The 16198-nt window shown below is 32.6% G+C and overlaps 1 protein-coding gene across 1 annotated transcript; it reads right to left on the reverse strand.

The window, feature by feature from the left end:
• Positions 1 to 10297: 10297 nt before the first annotated feature.
• Positions 10298 to 13264, reverse strand: LOC140875488 (uncharacterized). Its single transcript, XM_073279177.1, has 9 exons — positions 12990 to 13264; positions 12535 to 12647; positions 12059 to 12231; positions 11564 to 11657; positions 11262 to 11373; positions 11055 to 11143; positions 10842 to 10927; positions 10685 to 10749; positions 10298 to 10601 (listed from the first exon to the last, which is right to left on the reverse strand). The coding sequence occupies exons 1-9, from the start codon at positions 13177 to 13179 to the stop codon at positions 10495 to 10497; spliced, it is 1029 nt and encodes a 342-aa protein (XP_073135278.1). The 5' UTR covers positions 13180 to 13264; the 3' UTR covers positions 10298 to 10494.
• Positions 13265 to 16198: the final 2934 nt, after the last annotated feature.

Below are 16198 nucleotides of genomic sequence, written 5' to 3' on the forward strand. Positions count from 1 at the left end.
GTATATATTCATATATTTATATATATATCATATATATTTATATAGCATATTTATATATGTATACACCATATTTATATATATTTATTATTATATATATATATAAATATATAGATTTTAAATTTATACATTATTTAACCAAAACTACCAAATCCATATGTTATTTAGAAACATTTTGTTGTTGTAAAATTTTTGTCCTTATCCACATGCCACTTTCATCCGATGTTCCTGAAATACAATATATATATATATATATATATAAAATATATATTTAATGGAAAATATATTTAATAAGAAAATATAAAAGCGACAAATTATAATTTCTAAATTTTCTACATGTTCGGTCTTCGTTGTTGTCTCTCTCTCGCTACCGGTCTGTCCATCTCATTTCTCAAACGAGTCGTTGTATCCCTACCAGCTCTTCTTCTTTCACGTCTAACCGGGTTATGTTGCAACTTAAATGAAGGCCGATCCCAATATCGTTTATCTGCAAGAGGTTCAAATCTTCCTTCATATGTGGCGAGGTACTCAGATATATTGTACCATGGCTGCATAAGTGTTGTGGGATCTAAAGAATGCCATTTCGCGGTACAAATAGCATGAGAACATGGGATGCCAAAAATTGTCCATTTATCACATGAACAATCTGTAGTTGATATTCTCACCACTTGTATGTGTTGACCGCGACTTGGCCTTCCTCCGGTCGCAACCTGAGCAGTTTGCGATCGTACATCATATTTCACAACACGATGTTCGTTGGATTTTCTCGCTCATTCTTCATATTTTTGACATGCATATTCTGACCACAGTTGATTGCCCTCAACCGTACGTTCACCTTTTGTCACACGTTCAATGAAGTACTGGACGCATCTCAGAAGGGTCAAATGCACTATTGCAGATATAGGCAGTCTACGAGCTCCCTTTAATACACTGTTTAAGCACTCGGACATGTTGGTTGTCAATCACTCCACGACGCCAACCTCCATCATGGGCCATACTCCATTTTTCCTTCGATATTCCAGCCAAATATCTGTGTGCCAAAATGTTTTTGTTCTTGATTGCCTCAATTGTTGCATCAAATTTACAAATCTGATGTTGTCTCCCTGCTTCCCAACATAAATCTTTCAAATGCACGTTTTTGAACCTGGTATTAAAATTAGAGCACACGTGCCTCAAACAAAAATGATGCACACCTTGTGGAGGTTTGAAATAGGGCAGATCTTCAACTGCTCGCACAATTCCCTTATTCCTATCAGAAATCAGGCACACACCATTTTCACCACTTACGACATGTCGGCCAACATTCTCCAAAAACCATTTCCAAGAATCAGATGTTTCTTCATCCACGATTGCGAAAGCCAGCGGTAGCACTTGATTGTTCGCATCCAGAGTAACAGCTATCAACATTTTATGTTTGTACTTTGTGTACAAATGTGTACCGTCGACACTAATGATTTTTCGATAATTTCGAAATCCATCAATACACGGCTTGAACGCCCAAAAACAATAGTTCAATATTTTTATTTCTTCATTGTTTCTGAGATGCTTCCATTCAACAATTGTTCCAGGATTGTATTTGCAAAGAGCATGCATATATTTCGGTAGCAATTGCACAGAGCTCTCCCAGGTTCCATAAACAATTTCCACCGCGCGTTTCAAACTCCGCCACGCCTTCGTGTACGAGATTTGATATCCATATTTATCTTTTACGCTCTCTATTATATATTTGATCTCGTACGAAGGATCATATCGTACAATGGCCAATAGCGTATTTGCAACCATATCGCTATTCAAGTTGTGATGGTCTATGCCGACGTTTGTAGATATACATGTATAAGCCCCACCATATCTGGTTATTTTCCAATAAACTATTTTTTCTTTGAAAGAAGCTCGAAGACCCCAACGACATCGGATGGTAGAAAAATCATTTTTGCATTGTATTTTCCACAAAATACGTGTGCTCTCAACAACACGATACTCACGCCTGAAAACTCTCATCGAATAATCCTTCACAGATGCAATTAGATCTTTCTTATCCTTGAAAACCATGTTTACGCATAGTTCTCCTCTATCCTCATTATAGTATCTTGTTCGCATGTCATGAGGTACGCCAATAGAATCAGGAATCTCTTCTCCAAAATATGTATTGAAAAAAGATGACATATCAGAAGTGGTAGAAAGGAATGGAACAACTTGCCTCTCTAATGTTTGACGAGGTGGTGGACGAGATGACGTTCCCTCATCAGCATTTGCATAAATATTCACATCTTCCACATCATCATCGTCATCATCGTCTTCCTAAGACTCCCCGTATGACATCTCTGGCTCTGTATCGCTTCTCTGAACATCGTCATTTTCACTACTAGGATCATCAACACGTGGTGCAAAATTTGGATTTTCTGAATTTCAATTTGTTGTACCATCATTTTGTTCCCAGCCACGTGTCGTTTGTGGCCAATTTGCAGGATCAGGTTCGGATGTGCCAGCGATATATTGTTCCCACGATCCACTTCCAGGATGCAGATACATGTTGTTCATTCCTTCAGTAACATGTAAAATATTTGATTCTTGGTCGACATGACCAACGTGATGGACAATTTGGTTTGCTTCGACATACAAATGTAGTATACGTATATTGGGAGATTGCATCATAAACTCCAGCGCATTATCATCGACAAGATTCACTTCAATTTCATGCCAAGATGAATTTTCCATGAAGGAATATTTCGTTTACAATTTGAGAGTAAAATGCATTGGATCAATCATCAATGTTTGATGCACAACTTCAACCAACTCGAACAGAGTAATAGATCGTAATACTCACATCGGTCTAGTATAAGGAATACTATACATAACCGATCTATTATCCACAATAACATGACCACCAAAATATAAAAATATATCAATGTTTGCCATTTTCGATATAAATTTTTGAATATAGAAATGAAAAACAAACAAAAAAACGAGAGAACATGAAAAAGAGAGAAAGAATAAGAGAGGAATAAAGTTTATTGAATGATATATTTCGAATGAGATCTGTACGTATATATATAATAGATTTGTACGCATGTTTTCCGCGTTAAATATTCAGGTATCGCATTCAATTTTTTTATGCGTGCCGTGTTCCCATCATTTATTTAAAAAAAGTAGATGGGGTGGGTGTGAGCATGAATGATTTACGAGCAGATGGTGGGTGGAAACATTGGTTGAGAGGCAGCATCCGCCACAGTTGGTGGCGGACGCTGCCTTGTGGCAGTCATCCGCCACGTTTCGTGGCGGACGCTCGATTAAAATAATCGAGCGTCCGCCATTCAAAGTGGTGTTTTACCTTATTAATGCAATTTTTTTTATTTACATTATTTTTGAAATTACATTTAATTTTTACCTTAAAAATAATAAAAACCCAAACTTGAGTTCCTTATTGATAATAAAAAAAATAAATTATTTTTCAAAAAATAATTTTTTTACAATACTATTACAAAAATTCAATCATATATATATATTTATGTATATTTTAAATTTTCAGATTAAGAAAAATCATTAATTCAAAATAACAAAATTTATTACGTATGGAAAATTGACCTATAAGATCGTCTCACTAAAGTTTTATGTGACATTTATTACTTATGCTACAGGCAGGGGCGGAGGCACATAGCCTCTTAGGGGGGCCTATATATATATATAGAGAGAGAGTTTTTTTCAAGTGCCCACCTATCATGCTCACTACCATGTCCACCAATGATGTGGCACTATTCTATTGGACCTACAATTTATCACATCTTTATCACATCCAATAGAATAGTGCCACATCATTGGTGGGCATGGTAGTAGGCATGATAGGTGGACACTTGAAAGAAACTCTATATATATATATATATTGGTTTTGTTTGATATTCTTTTTAATAAATTTTAATGGGTTGTGCCCCATTTTTTTTAATATATAATAAATTAACTTATCAAATAAATAAAACAATTTATTTTAAGTGGCGATCAAACTCTTTTTTTATGGGATATTTGATTATTTTTTCTATTCGACTCTTTCGAGTGGACGGCCAACACAGTGACACACAACACTCAATTAAGATTTAAGGTCGTTTTGCTTTAAAAAAAGATATAAGGGCATTTCATAAATGATTTCAGGTTTTTTTGTGTATTTTTTTTTCATATCGTGTATTTTAAATCATTTTTTTCTCAAAAAATTAGGTTTTGGTTTCTTGAGAGCATATATTTCTTAATTCTTCTATTTATTTTTTTCTTATTTTAAATCTTTGTTTCATTTAATTATGGGACAACACATTCGATATCAATGTTAGAAATACTAAAATTTATTGTAAAAAATAAAATTAGCATTGTTAATTTTTGCGTTTTTGATTATTTTTGTTTGACTATTTCTATATGTTGAATAATTGGTCGAAAATATTTGTGGATAACAACGTATTTTTACTATATTCATGAATCATAATGTAATTTAATTGATAAAGATAGAATAGATAGTGTTAAATAAACTAGCAAAAAATTGAATGCAATGAATCTCGTTTTATCTACTAAGTTTTATCCAAAAAGCTTTGCAGAACATGAGATGCTGCAATTAAAAATCCAATTTGACCATTTTGATCATGTTCGACAACTTCCTTATATTAGAACTCACTCGAAACTTATTTAATTATTTAGATCTTGAGAGAGGTTTGAGCTTACTCCCCCTCTCTTGTTTTTCTTTTTTTTTTATTTCTAATAATATCTCTATTTTTAAAAAAAAAATCAAAAATCTATCATGTTTACGCTTTCAGTTCTTCTTCATTGCCCCCCCCCCCCTCTTGCGTGATCCTGGCTCCGCCCCTGGCTACATGTATATGCTAAAGATGTTATATCTGATGATGACCTCCAATTAATAATAAACAAAACTTGCTTACATCTCATTCCTTCGTGTGATATGCCTCAACGGGCACGTTGATTATTAGCTTAGAATCTTGATTTTTCTTCACCTAAAATTATTTTTACATAATTTGAATTATGTTTTTATTTGAAAGACATTGTGTAGTTATTGAACAGTGCATGGCAATGTAGTTTGAATTTTATGGAAAAAAAAAACCTTACAAACACATTATGATTATCGTTGCTTCGTAGAATGAGATAATAAATGACGTCAAATATAAAAGTTAATAAATTGAAAGATGTTGTAAAATAAAGGAGAAACTAACCAAATAATATGCAAAGAAATATGCAAAGAAAACAAGTAAATTTGATGTATTGAATGTGTTACATGAGTGACCTATTTATAGGTACAAGAAACTGGAGATAAGATCAAATAAATTGATTTGATCACGATTTTATATCATCTCTTTGAGATTTGAATATAACTCTATGATAACTCAATCTTTGATTTTCTTGACATCCATAATATTATAACACTCCCCCTTGGATGTCAATCGACGGATGTGCCTCGTTAAAAACTTACTAGGAAAAACCCAATAGGATAAAAACCTAGCGAAGGAAAAAAGAGTACAACATCCCTCGTTATTGCTAAACTGCCTCGTTAAAAACCTTGTCATGGAAAACCACTTGGGAAAAATCATGAACAAGGGAAAAAGAGTGCAGTTTGGATTAACTCCCCCTGTTGCGAACATCACTTGAAATCTCTAAGTCGCTGCATTCGGAAGCTTGTACACCAATTTCTCAAAAGTTGATGTGAGCAATGATTTCAGTGAAAACTCGGTCGGATTATCACTTGAGCAAATTTGTTGAATTTAGTTGAGAAGTGCATGCCTTATTGCCTTCATAGATCTTCGGGATATAAATGTTCCACCATAAAAACATCAACTCTGTTATCTTCCTTTTGTGTGGATCAGATATATATCTGCATAACTAATCAATTGCAAATCACAAGCATTAAAATAAAATAGTCACTTGTACCATATACCTATAAGATATCAAAATTAATTGCATGAATTACTCCTTAATGTTTGGACCACAGGTCCAAAAACTCATGTTTCGCTAACTTGGCCAATCATGTCTACAACGATATTCATTAACAGATTTATAATCTAGATCATAACACCAAATGCCACACCATGGGCAAATTTTATTGTCGACAATAATTTTCAATTGATTAAATCATTTTCCCGTTTTGACATAATTTATCGAGATCTCTTCATTTTCAAGTACTTGAACTTCTTCGGGGATTTGATCATCTACATTTCAGACTGATCAATTAATGAATCATATTTTCAAAATGGACATCTATATTATTGCTCCTTTTCTTTTCGTGGATTTTTATCTTTGGATCCAATTTTTCTACCACGCTTGATTCGAGCTCGTTGTTGACTGTTCTTTTAGAACATCAATATGTGCTGAAGCATTAGCAGCCATTACGTATGACTTAGTTACCATTTTTCCATTAAATGCATCAGGTAATTTATTTGCAATACCTTGCAAATGGACTACTCTTGAACCTCAAGTTCACATTCATTTGTCCGATAATCAAAATGATGTAATGATGCATTCCAAGTTAATTAACTCGGTGATCTCATATTTTATCCCCTAATAATCGCATATGCAAATTTATTCTTAAACTCTTGGCCAAAAGCTAGTTGTAAAGGGGAGAAATCATTGTAACTAGTCAATCTGATGCGTATAAGTGTTGCTATATACAAAATATCATATCCCCATAAATATTTGAGGAGTTTGTTCTCATTATCAATTGTTAGCTATCAATTGGAGATGCTTAAAAAATTTTGCTAAACCATTTTGTATATGAACATTTGCAACAAGATGTTCAATAATTATCCCAATTGACCTACTAGTCATAAAAATTTTAGGATGTAATTTCATCAGCATTAACAATAAAATCCTCTTGATAAATTGCAAACATTAGTTTGCGATATGATAATAAATACACATGCAACCATTTCGTAAATATATAAAATATTTAAATGGTTCACACAATCGGAGAATGTGCCCATAAATATCACCTTAAAATATAGGTGATTCAATATCAATTTTAGCTGATGAAGGCTTATAATTTGCCTTGAGAACAAGCAACACATGAGAATTCTTTAACATTAATAATCTATCTTTCTTTAATTGATGCCCATATGAATTCTCAATATTATTTTCGCATCATTGTCAAATTGGAATTTTCCAATTGATTATGCCAAGTCATAAACATATTCATATCAATGAATTTCTTGGCTAACTGTTGTATTCGTCTCCACTACATTTATTTTGTGTAGTATAAGTCATAAGTAAATGTCGACAATTTTTCAACAATGTATTTCTTTCTCGACATTTCTTTTGCAATAAAAGATATTATTTTTCTTCTTGGTTTATAGTCTCAATATGCTATCTATTCCGACGGATATCTTAAAAACTCAATAAATTTCTTTGAGACTTATGAGAGAGTAACACAATTTGTCTCTCTAGAGCATTCAATAATGCTTGTTCTTTCAAAAATTGTGTTGACATAACCTTTTCTCATTTGTAAATATGAGAAATATTTATTTCATTGAATATGGAATGCATCATTGCGTTGTCAACACGACATAAATCTCTATTGATTTCATGTCCAAAATTCATATTCTATTCATAATAATAAATTTAATAAGAATAAAAACATTTTATTCATGTAGATACATTATGAAATAAATAACTTTGATTCGTAATAAAAACAATCAAACCAATTTAAAATTTAAATTAATCAAACCAATAGTCTTCTCAAATAAACCATATAAATAATCCCTAAACATGATATTTAAATAAATAAAAACCAAAATGACCAAATAAAAAATAATAAATAATTTTAATAATTTTGCACGCTTCCATATCCAATCAAATGATCAATCTTTCCTTTCGGATCTTCAAAGAAATCAGAAAATCAAAATGTGCCGATGTGCCGAAAGAGATGGGTCTTGGCTTAAATCTTCACCTTGATGTATAAAATTAATTTCAACATTTTTTGTCTTTTCTTTTGATGCTTGATAAAGATCAACAAGATGTTTCGGCGTACGACAATTATTATACCAATGCATTTTATCTCCACATCTATAACATCCATTTTCTGAATTCATTGATTTATCATTTTGACCACTTTCAACATTTTTCTCTTGGTCATTACCACACTTTTTGGAACTTCCATTCCTTTGATCATTATTATTATTATAACCATCGTTAAAGTAACGAGGTTTTTCATGCCCATGACCATATGGATGAAAGCGTCCTCGACCGTGCCCACGACCACGACCGAATCCGGTCTTATTTTGTTTCATCTTTTCATCATGCATTGCCGCATTCACTTCAGGGAATGGGTTGGCTCTAGTGGGACGAATTTCATGATTTTTCATCAACAACTCATTATTTTGCTCAGCCACTAGCAAACATGAAATCAAATCAGAATACCTCTTGAAACCTTTCTCTGTATACTGTTGTTGTAAGACAACATTAGAGGCATGAAATGTGGAATATGTTTTTTTCAACAAATCATCATCAGATATTTTTTCTCCACACAATTTTAATTGTGAACTGATGCGAAACAATGCAGAATTATATTCACTTACAGACTTAAAATCTTGTAAGCGCAAGTGCATCCAATCATAACGTGCTTTTGGAAGAATCACCGTCTTTTGATGGCTATATCTCTCTTTCAAATTATTCCATAGATCAAGCGGATCTTTTATCGTTAAATACTCAATTTTCAAACCATCATGAAGATGGTGACGAAGGAATATCATAGCCTTTGCACGATTTTGCGGTGATTCATTATTTTCATCTTTGATGGTATCTCCAATACCCATAGCATTTAGATGTATTTCAGCATCTAGTATCAAAGAGAGATAATTCTTGTCGGAGATATCGAGAGCGGCAAATTCAAGCTTTGAGATATTCGACATGATGAAATCAAATCTATATTTTACAAAAATTATGAATCAATCACGTTAATTAAACCTAATTTAAACATATACATGGCATAAACTGATTCAAATAAAAAAAACATGAATCGAGAAAAGCTAGAATCCATATTTAATATGATTATATCTAATTAATACGTGATACATGATATCCAAACAATTGAAACAAATAAAACAAGGAAACAAACAAAAATTATTAGACGTATTCAATAATGCAAAAATAAGTATGCTTTAATTGAATGCACATATCATGACATCACATATAATCTAATAGGTGTCAATCAAAGGGAACAAGGGAGATATTGACAAAGAATACACGTGCAAGATACATAAGAGGTGATGGTTGTGGATCCGATAAATAAGGATACGACGAGAACATGAATGGAGAACAGAGCATAGATAAAAAAATTTAATGAAAACAAAAGTTCAACAAATTCAAGAATCAGTGATGAATTGCGTGACTTTTCTAAAAAAAATTCGAACAAAGAATAATAGCAAATTCGTGCTGATAACATGTTGTAAAATAAAGGAGAAACTAACCAAATAATATGCAAAAAAATATGCAAAGAAAACAAATAAATTCGATGTATTGAATGTATTACATGAGTGACCTATTTATAGGTACAAGAAACTGGAGATAAGATCAAATAAATTGATTTGATCACGATTTTATATCATCTCTTTGAGATTTGAATATAACTCTATGATAACTCAATCTTTGATTTTCTTGACATCATAATATTATAACATAAGATGTGGATAGTTGAAGAATATATAATTTACTTAATTTAAAACTCAAGCTAAACGTTAGATGAAACAAGAATGCATAAAAATAACAAACTTTTTTATATGTGTTAAGCATGGATGTGAAGTGTGTGTATAAAAAGTGTATTTGTCCGAAACTGAGTATATTTAATTATGATATAATTTGATTTTTTTATGAATTTTTTTTAAAAAAAATGTGTTTTCCACATATAATTTGATTATTTGAGTCATATGATAAATAAAATAATATAAATAGTTGATAAATTTAAAACAAAGTCATTATCTTTTATATTAGAGGAAATAATTTTAGATCGTTCTAAAAAGTAGTTAAATCTTAATATTTTATTTCACCAGAAAAGTTTAAATTCTTGTAATATCAATATTGAAATTAACACACGTTTTCGTCTTTACACATTAAAGGGTGTTTAAAAAGGTCAATTATAAACATATTTCTTTTTTAAAAAATTGTGCTTTTAAGTTTTAACCAGATTGATTCATTTCATCTGCACTTTGCTCTTGATCTGCATTTAATCTCGATTTTTAGAACATTGAATTCGGCCAGAACACCTGAAGATCATAAAATTTTAAATTACAGACAGATGGAGAATTTCAATCACATTCCCAATAATCTGGTATATATCAAAGATGCTAGGATGCTTGCATTCATGTACATCGAGGTCTAAAATTCAAACCGTCTCAAAAAAAATACACGAAAAAAGTAAGTACAATAATAAAGAGTGATTACATGTATGCTTTGTCCGGTACAATCAGATCTTTAAGCAAAGTTGCCTCTAAAAAATCTTTAAGCAATGAGATTGATGGAAAGAGTTACTCAGAGGCTCTCAAGAAACTGTGCAAAGCTGGGATATTTTGGCTCCCATCCTAGCTCAGCACGAGTTTTCGAGTTGTTTAGTTTCTTTCCTAAAGGATCATTCGTTCCTGCAAAATAACAATTGTGCTAAGGACGTAAAATTTCCTTCAAATTTGAATTAGTAATGTGATATGAAGAATAAAGAGCTTGCCTGTAAAAGCATCAAATTTCTTACTAAATTTTCCACTCTTATTGACCAATTCCATCAGTTCCTGCCTGAAGAAACCACGGCATTTGTAACGATTTTGAGATTGTTTAGATGTTTAAACTCCAGGTATGTACACAAACTCGGGATATAACAAGATAACCTTGATAAAGGGTGATTGTCACATCCAAGAAAAATTCTGCCCCGAAGATTCTTTTTCAAGATGGCAATCGAAAGTGAAGCTGCATCCTACAAAAAATACATGAACCATCGCATTCGATTATGTTTCCATAGAAATGAAGCATATTACAAATCAGAAGTCATATTTATCAAAACGGCATAGGATGTAAGCGAACATGGCAGCCTGGAATTTCACCGTGTAATGTATTAGATTGAGAATGTGGTCTGGACGAATGTCATGAGTCCCTCTCTCCAACCAATATGAATGAGCACCTCTATCTGCTTTGTGTTGCAAGTTAAGGTCGTTTATTGTTTTTGCAGTTTGACTCGATGATTTAAAGCTAGAAAACATCTCTCAGATGTAATAAAAATTACTCAAGAATTCAAGATCCAAAAAAGGATATGTAAAGTCCAGCCAATCTAACGACGCATCCCCCTGCCTCCAACGCTTCTTTCTCCGCCTTAAGTAAAGTATCAGTTCTAGGGCTGCTCCCCAATGGCACCACTGGAGTATCCTAAAGAGTATAGAGAAAGGAAAAACTATTGAATTATTTCATAGCATAAACACACATATCTAATAATATTAACCTTCGTTATTTACTTGTTGTTTGGTGGCTGATTTTTCAACAGGGTAACTTTTTAAGTTAAGACATAAACCAGATTCAAGTGTAGCCGTAGAAAGTTATCAGGTATCAGATCGGATACCTCATCACAAGATCCATTATCACTGCAGTCGTAAGGAGCAGAGCTTGAAGTAAACAAAAAAGATCCTTCACCGTTCCAATTTAGAGTCGCTTCCCTGTTTATATGGTGACACAAGGAACCAGATTGTTATCTAACTTCAACTCGCCCAATGACATAAGGTAGTTCAAGAGCGGATAGTTACAATAATAATTCCATAATGATTTCTTCTGACATGTTTAAAAATTGCAGACCAAGATATTTGGAGCTTTAAAATTAAGTTTTGAAGATGAAATTTTCACGCCATAGTGATGGAAGTCTCAATGGTGTTAATAAATCATCTGCAAGGCAAAGATTTAACATAACAGACCACCCACATGCATGAGAAAACATCGCTTCTGATCAAAGAGCATTCAAGTAAATTGCAGGTGACAAAACATGCACGGGCCACAAATTGCAAATAGCTTAATGGGCGACAAACTGAAAAATGTGTGGTAAGCAAAAAATTTTTACAAGTACCTGACGTCACCAGGGTAATCTGGATTTTGATATGGAGGGGCACAGTAAATCACATAAGGGAACTTATGAGTCACTTGGGTTCCCTTCAGAGATGGACTGATCCCCGTTTGAATTAACTCGTCATGATGGTCACTTGTTCTGGTCTGCCCATAAATTTGAGAACCCGGATGCTCCTAACGCATTTAAATATTCAGTGATCACAAACTGTTAGGACACACATCAACTAGATGACACACATAGCCCAAATGCAAATACCGCATTAACACTAAGAGCTTTCAAGGACCAACATACCAATCTTTTACAAAACATACGTTGCCGCAAAATCTTTCATTCAAGACCATCTCCAAAACCAAAATTTCAGAGAAGAATACCAGAATCTCAGACAAGAATGATACAGCATCTACTCCAAGAAGTGTATAATGAAAACTAACACGCCCCAGATAGCACTCCACATTGTATGTTTTTTCATGAAATACCTTTCGCCATTCCTCCGCCACAATGCGTCCTAGCACACCTGGCCCAACAATCAACAAGTCATTAGCCCCAACCATCCCTGTAGATGAAGCCTCCAATTCTTCGTTTAGTGCACCTTCAACATATAATACACAGACATTAAAATCACATTATGTTATGTCGACCATGTTAAACAAGATGGCTGTTCCAACATTTATCACACATTTTTTTTTAAAAAAAAACATGAGCGCATAAATAATGGATTTATTGAAATCCAATGTTGTTGAATATCATTTCAGCAACTCAAAATGACCAAATCACATAAAATTAAACATGACACACTCGCTATATTCTTAACCAATTACCCACACACAGATCATAAAACAAGAATCTAATAATCCAATCATCACAGCTAAAGAGCTCAATAACCAGAGCGTCAATTCACCACAAACTGAAAACACAAGCAGATGCCTCATACCGACGGAAGAAAAGGCTTTGACTTTCACTGAAGGACGAGGGGCCAGCGGAGACGAAGCCGTAGAGCGGTTGATGGGCCGGCAGAAAGGGAAGTAGAAACTTCTGGAACACGCAGAATTCTTCCTCCTCGGATTTCGAGTGAGACCCACGATTCCAATGCTGCTTAGAATGCACAATTTGGCTGTACCCATCACCCAAGATCAGATAATGGGTGAGGTTTGATTGATGAGAAAGCGATTATTTTACTGGTAAGTGGTAATTGTGGAGAACCGTAGGTAGTGTAACTGCAGTGGAGTAGGCATTCAGATAACCAATCCCCTATATCCACGTTGTGGTTTAGATGAACCAATTTTAAAAATATTACTCAGCTAAGAGATCTAATAAATCATGGTATTACATCTAATACCTCATGATTTGTCATGTTAACCCTATAATATTAATTATGCATATGTATTGAGATGTGGACTTTTGGATGAATGATTTGAGTATTACCCATATGATAAAATCTCACCGAGTTGATGTGACTCCAAGTTTGCACGATTGTGTCGATGCTACTCAATTGGGGTAATGCCCAATGGGGTAGCCAACAGCTCAAATTTAATACAGTGAGACATCTCGCTTGCATAAAAAAATGGGTCGTTGGACCCACATGCCAGCATGAACATTTCGCTTGCATAAAAAAACGGATCGTTGGACCAATATGTCAGCATCGACGTTACCAATTTGTACATTCACTCATGGCCGGCTCCAAGGGGAGGCGGCCTAGGTGGTTGCCTAGGGCCTCCCCTTGGCAGGGGTCTCAAAAAAATTTTCAAAATTTTTTTTAAGTATTTTTTATATATAAAATATTATGTTAGCCTATTTATTTTATTTAAAATTCGAAATAGTGATTAATTTTTTATATTTTTTCCATCATTTCTTTAGTAAAAAAAATATTTTTATTTAAACAAAAAATTATTTTTTCGTTAAATTAATCATCTCAGATAAATTAGAGTATTCAAATTGGGCCAATCATCTTTTGTTTATTTATTAAATGAGATGAGATTTATTTTTGTCTATTTTTGTACCGCGGTTGATTTTTTTTAATTGATTTAAATTTTTATCTCGATATACTAAATTATTGTAATTTTTTTATTCGACAGTGATAATGATTTTTACTTAATTATATTATAATTATTTCTTTTTTATGTTACTATTTAAATTATAATATATTTTTTGTCAGATTTTTTGTAACAAAAATATATTATTTATGCTTTCTTAATTTGAAAATTTTTATTCTATTTGTATTATACATTAATTCATCTCTGACTCATTAAATTTGAGTATTCATTTAGTTCTTTTTTTAGTTTTAGTTTTATTTTTTTATATTTTGATTCAATTGTTGTTTATGTCATTATTTTTAGTTACAAAAATTTGAAATTTTGATTTTTAGATGATGAAGTTATTGTATCGATATTTAATTAAAAAAATATTATATAGCCCTCTTCCCTAAATATTTGCCTAGGGCCTCTAATATTCTGAAGACGGCCCTGCATTCACTCTAACAACGTTTTTATAAAATAGTTTTTATAAAAATATTTTAACAGTAAAAAAAGAGAGTGGAGAAATATTTAGTAAAAATATTTTAATAGTTACAAATTTATTTTGACAACTATTTTAGAAAAAAAATATTTTAAAGTTAAGACTCCGTTTGAACACAACTTCAAAAACATTTTTATAAAAATGTTTTTTTATAAAAATATTTTAATAGTTAAAAAAGTGTTTGGACAAATATTTTAGAAAAAAACAATTTTAAAGTTTAAAATAGTTAAAAATACATTTTAATAATTATTCTATAAAAACTTTTTAAATTTAAATTTTTTCTCATTTGTTTCTTGTTTATGATTGAGAAGTTTTTTTCGTTGTTTTTTTTTTCTCTTTTTCTATATGTTTGTGATTCATTTTATTTTTCATTTATTTTTTTTCATTTAATGTACAGTTAAATGTATTAACAAACATGGTGGCGATTCTATTGGGCTCTGAAAATACCGCCAAAGATACGAGTGTTTTGGTGGAGGGTTTATCACAATATCATCTCTACACAAAAAAATATCATCATGCACCGGTTTTGGGTTGGTGTTCGCTCTGTCACAATCCAGAGGACTCAACTACTCATGTCCTATTTTATTGTCTAGTAGTACGTCAGCTCTCGCGAGGTAGTGAAATCTATGAAAAGCTTAAACAGATTCGGAGTCGTGATATACCAGAGGTTAGCACGTGGCTGATGAATCACATTGAGAGGACACAAATAGAGGAATTTGTGTGTCAGACTTGGATGATATGGGGGCGAGATGCCGAGCAATCCATGATAAAGCTAATCAAGAGCTGAAACCCCATTATTTTTATGCATCGGCCTATCTGGAGGATTATTGTCAAGCCATACGAGAATGTGTTTATAGTTCAAACTCATGCCACAAACGATTCTCGAACTGTGTGGCAACCCCCGCCTAAGGGTTACTATCGACTGGATGTGAATTCGAGCTTTAAGGAAAGGACAATTACACTACAAAAAAACTTTGAGTTTAGCCACGACCAAAACCGTGGCTAAATTGATTTACCCACGGTTTTTGAAACCGTGGTTAAATCCACCGTTGTTAAATTTAGCCACGGTTTAAATTTAACCACGGTTTTAATCAAAACCGTGGTTAATTTAACCACGGTTTTTAAAAACACCGTGGCTAAATTAGCCACGGAATAAAAAAAAATCGTTGTTAATTTAACCACGATTTTATGCAAAACCGTGGTTAATTTAACCAGGAATTTAAAAAAACTGTGGCTGAATTAGCCACGGTTTTTTAGGTTAAAATAGCCACGATTTTTCAAAACACCGTGGCTAAATTAACCACGGTTTTTTTTATAACCGTGGTAAAAGTTAGCCACGTTTTTAAAAAAACCGTGGTTAAAATTACCACGGTTATAAAAAATCGTGGTTAATTTAGCCACGGTGCCACGGAAATGAAAAAAATCGTGGCTAATCTAAATTAGTCACGGAATATCAAATGCATAAAAACTAATGAAAATGTTTATCAAAGATAAAAATATCTCCCAAAACATATAAAATCAAACAAAGAAAAAATAAAACTAATCCCACAACAAACACTAAAACTAATCAAAATTATATAGTTTAACATTTAAAAATCTAAATACATAGCTAAAACAACATGTCCATAA

This window comes from Henckelia pumila, chromosome 1 (genome assembly GCF_033568475.1).
Source record: "Henckelia pumila isolate YLH828 chromosome 1, ASM3356847v2, whole genome shotgun sequence".
Classification (NCBI taxonomy): domain Eukaryota; kingdom Viridiplantae; phylum Streptophyta; class Magnoliopsida; order Lamiales; family Gesneriaceae; genus Henckelia; species Henckelia pumila.

What these genes read in the sequence shown, in the direction of transcription:
- LOC140875488 (XM_073279177.1), bottom strand. Translation starts at nt 13,179, where the DNA reads ATGGGTACAGCCAAATTGTGCATTCTAAGCAGCATTGGAATCGTGGGT. An exon ending in TAGATTGGCTGGACTTTACA is followed by an intron (nt 11,144 to 11,261) that starts TATCCTTTTTTG and finishes ACTTGCAACACA; the next exon opens with AAGCAGATAGAGGTGCTCAT. An exon ending in TCAATCTAATACATTACACG is followed by an intron (nt 10,928 to 11,054) that starts GTGAAATTCCAG and finishes TATTTTTTGTAG; the next exon opens with GATGCAGCTTCACTTTCGAT.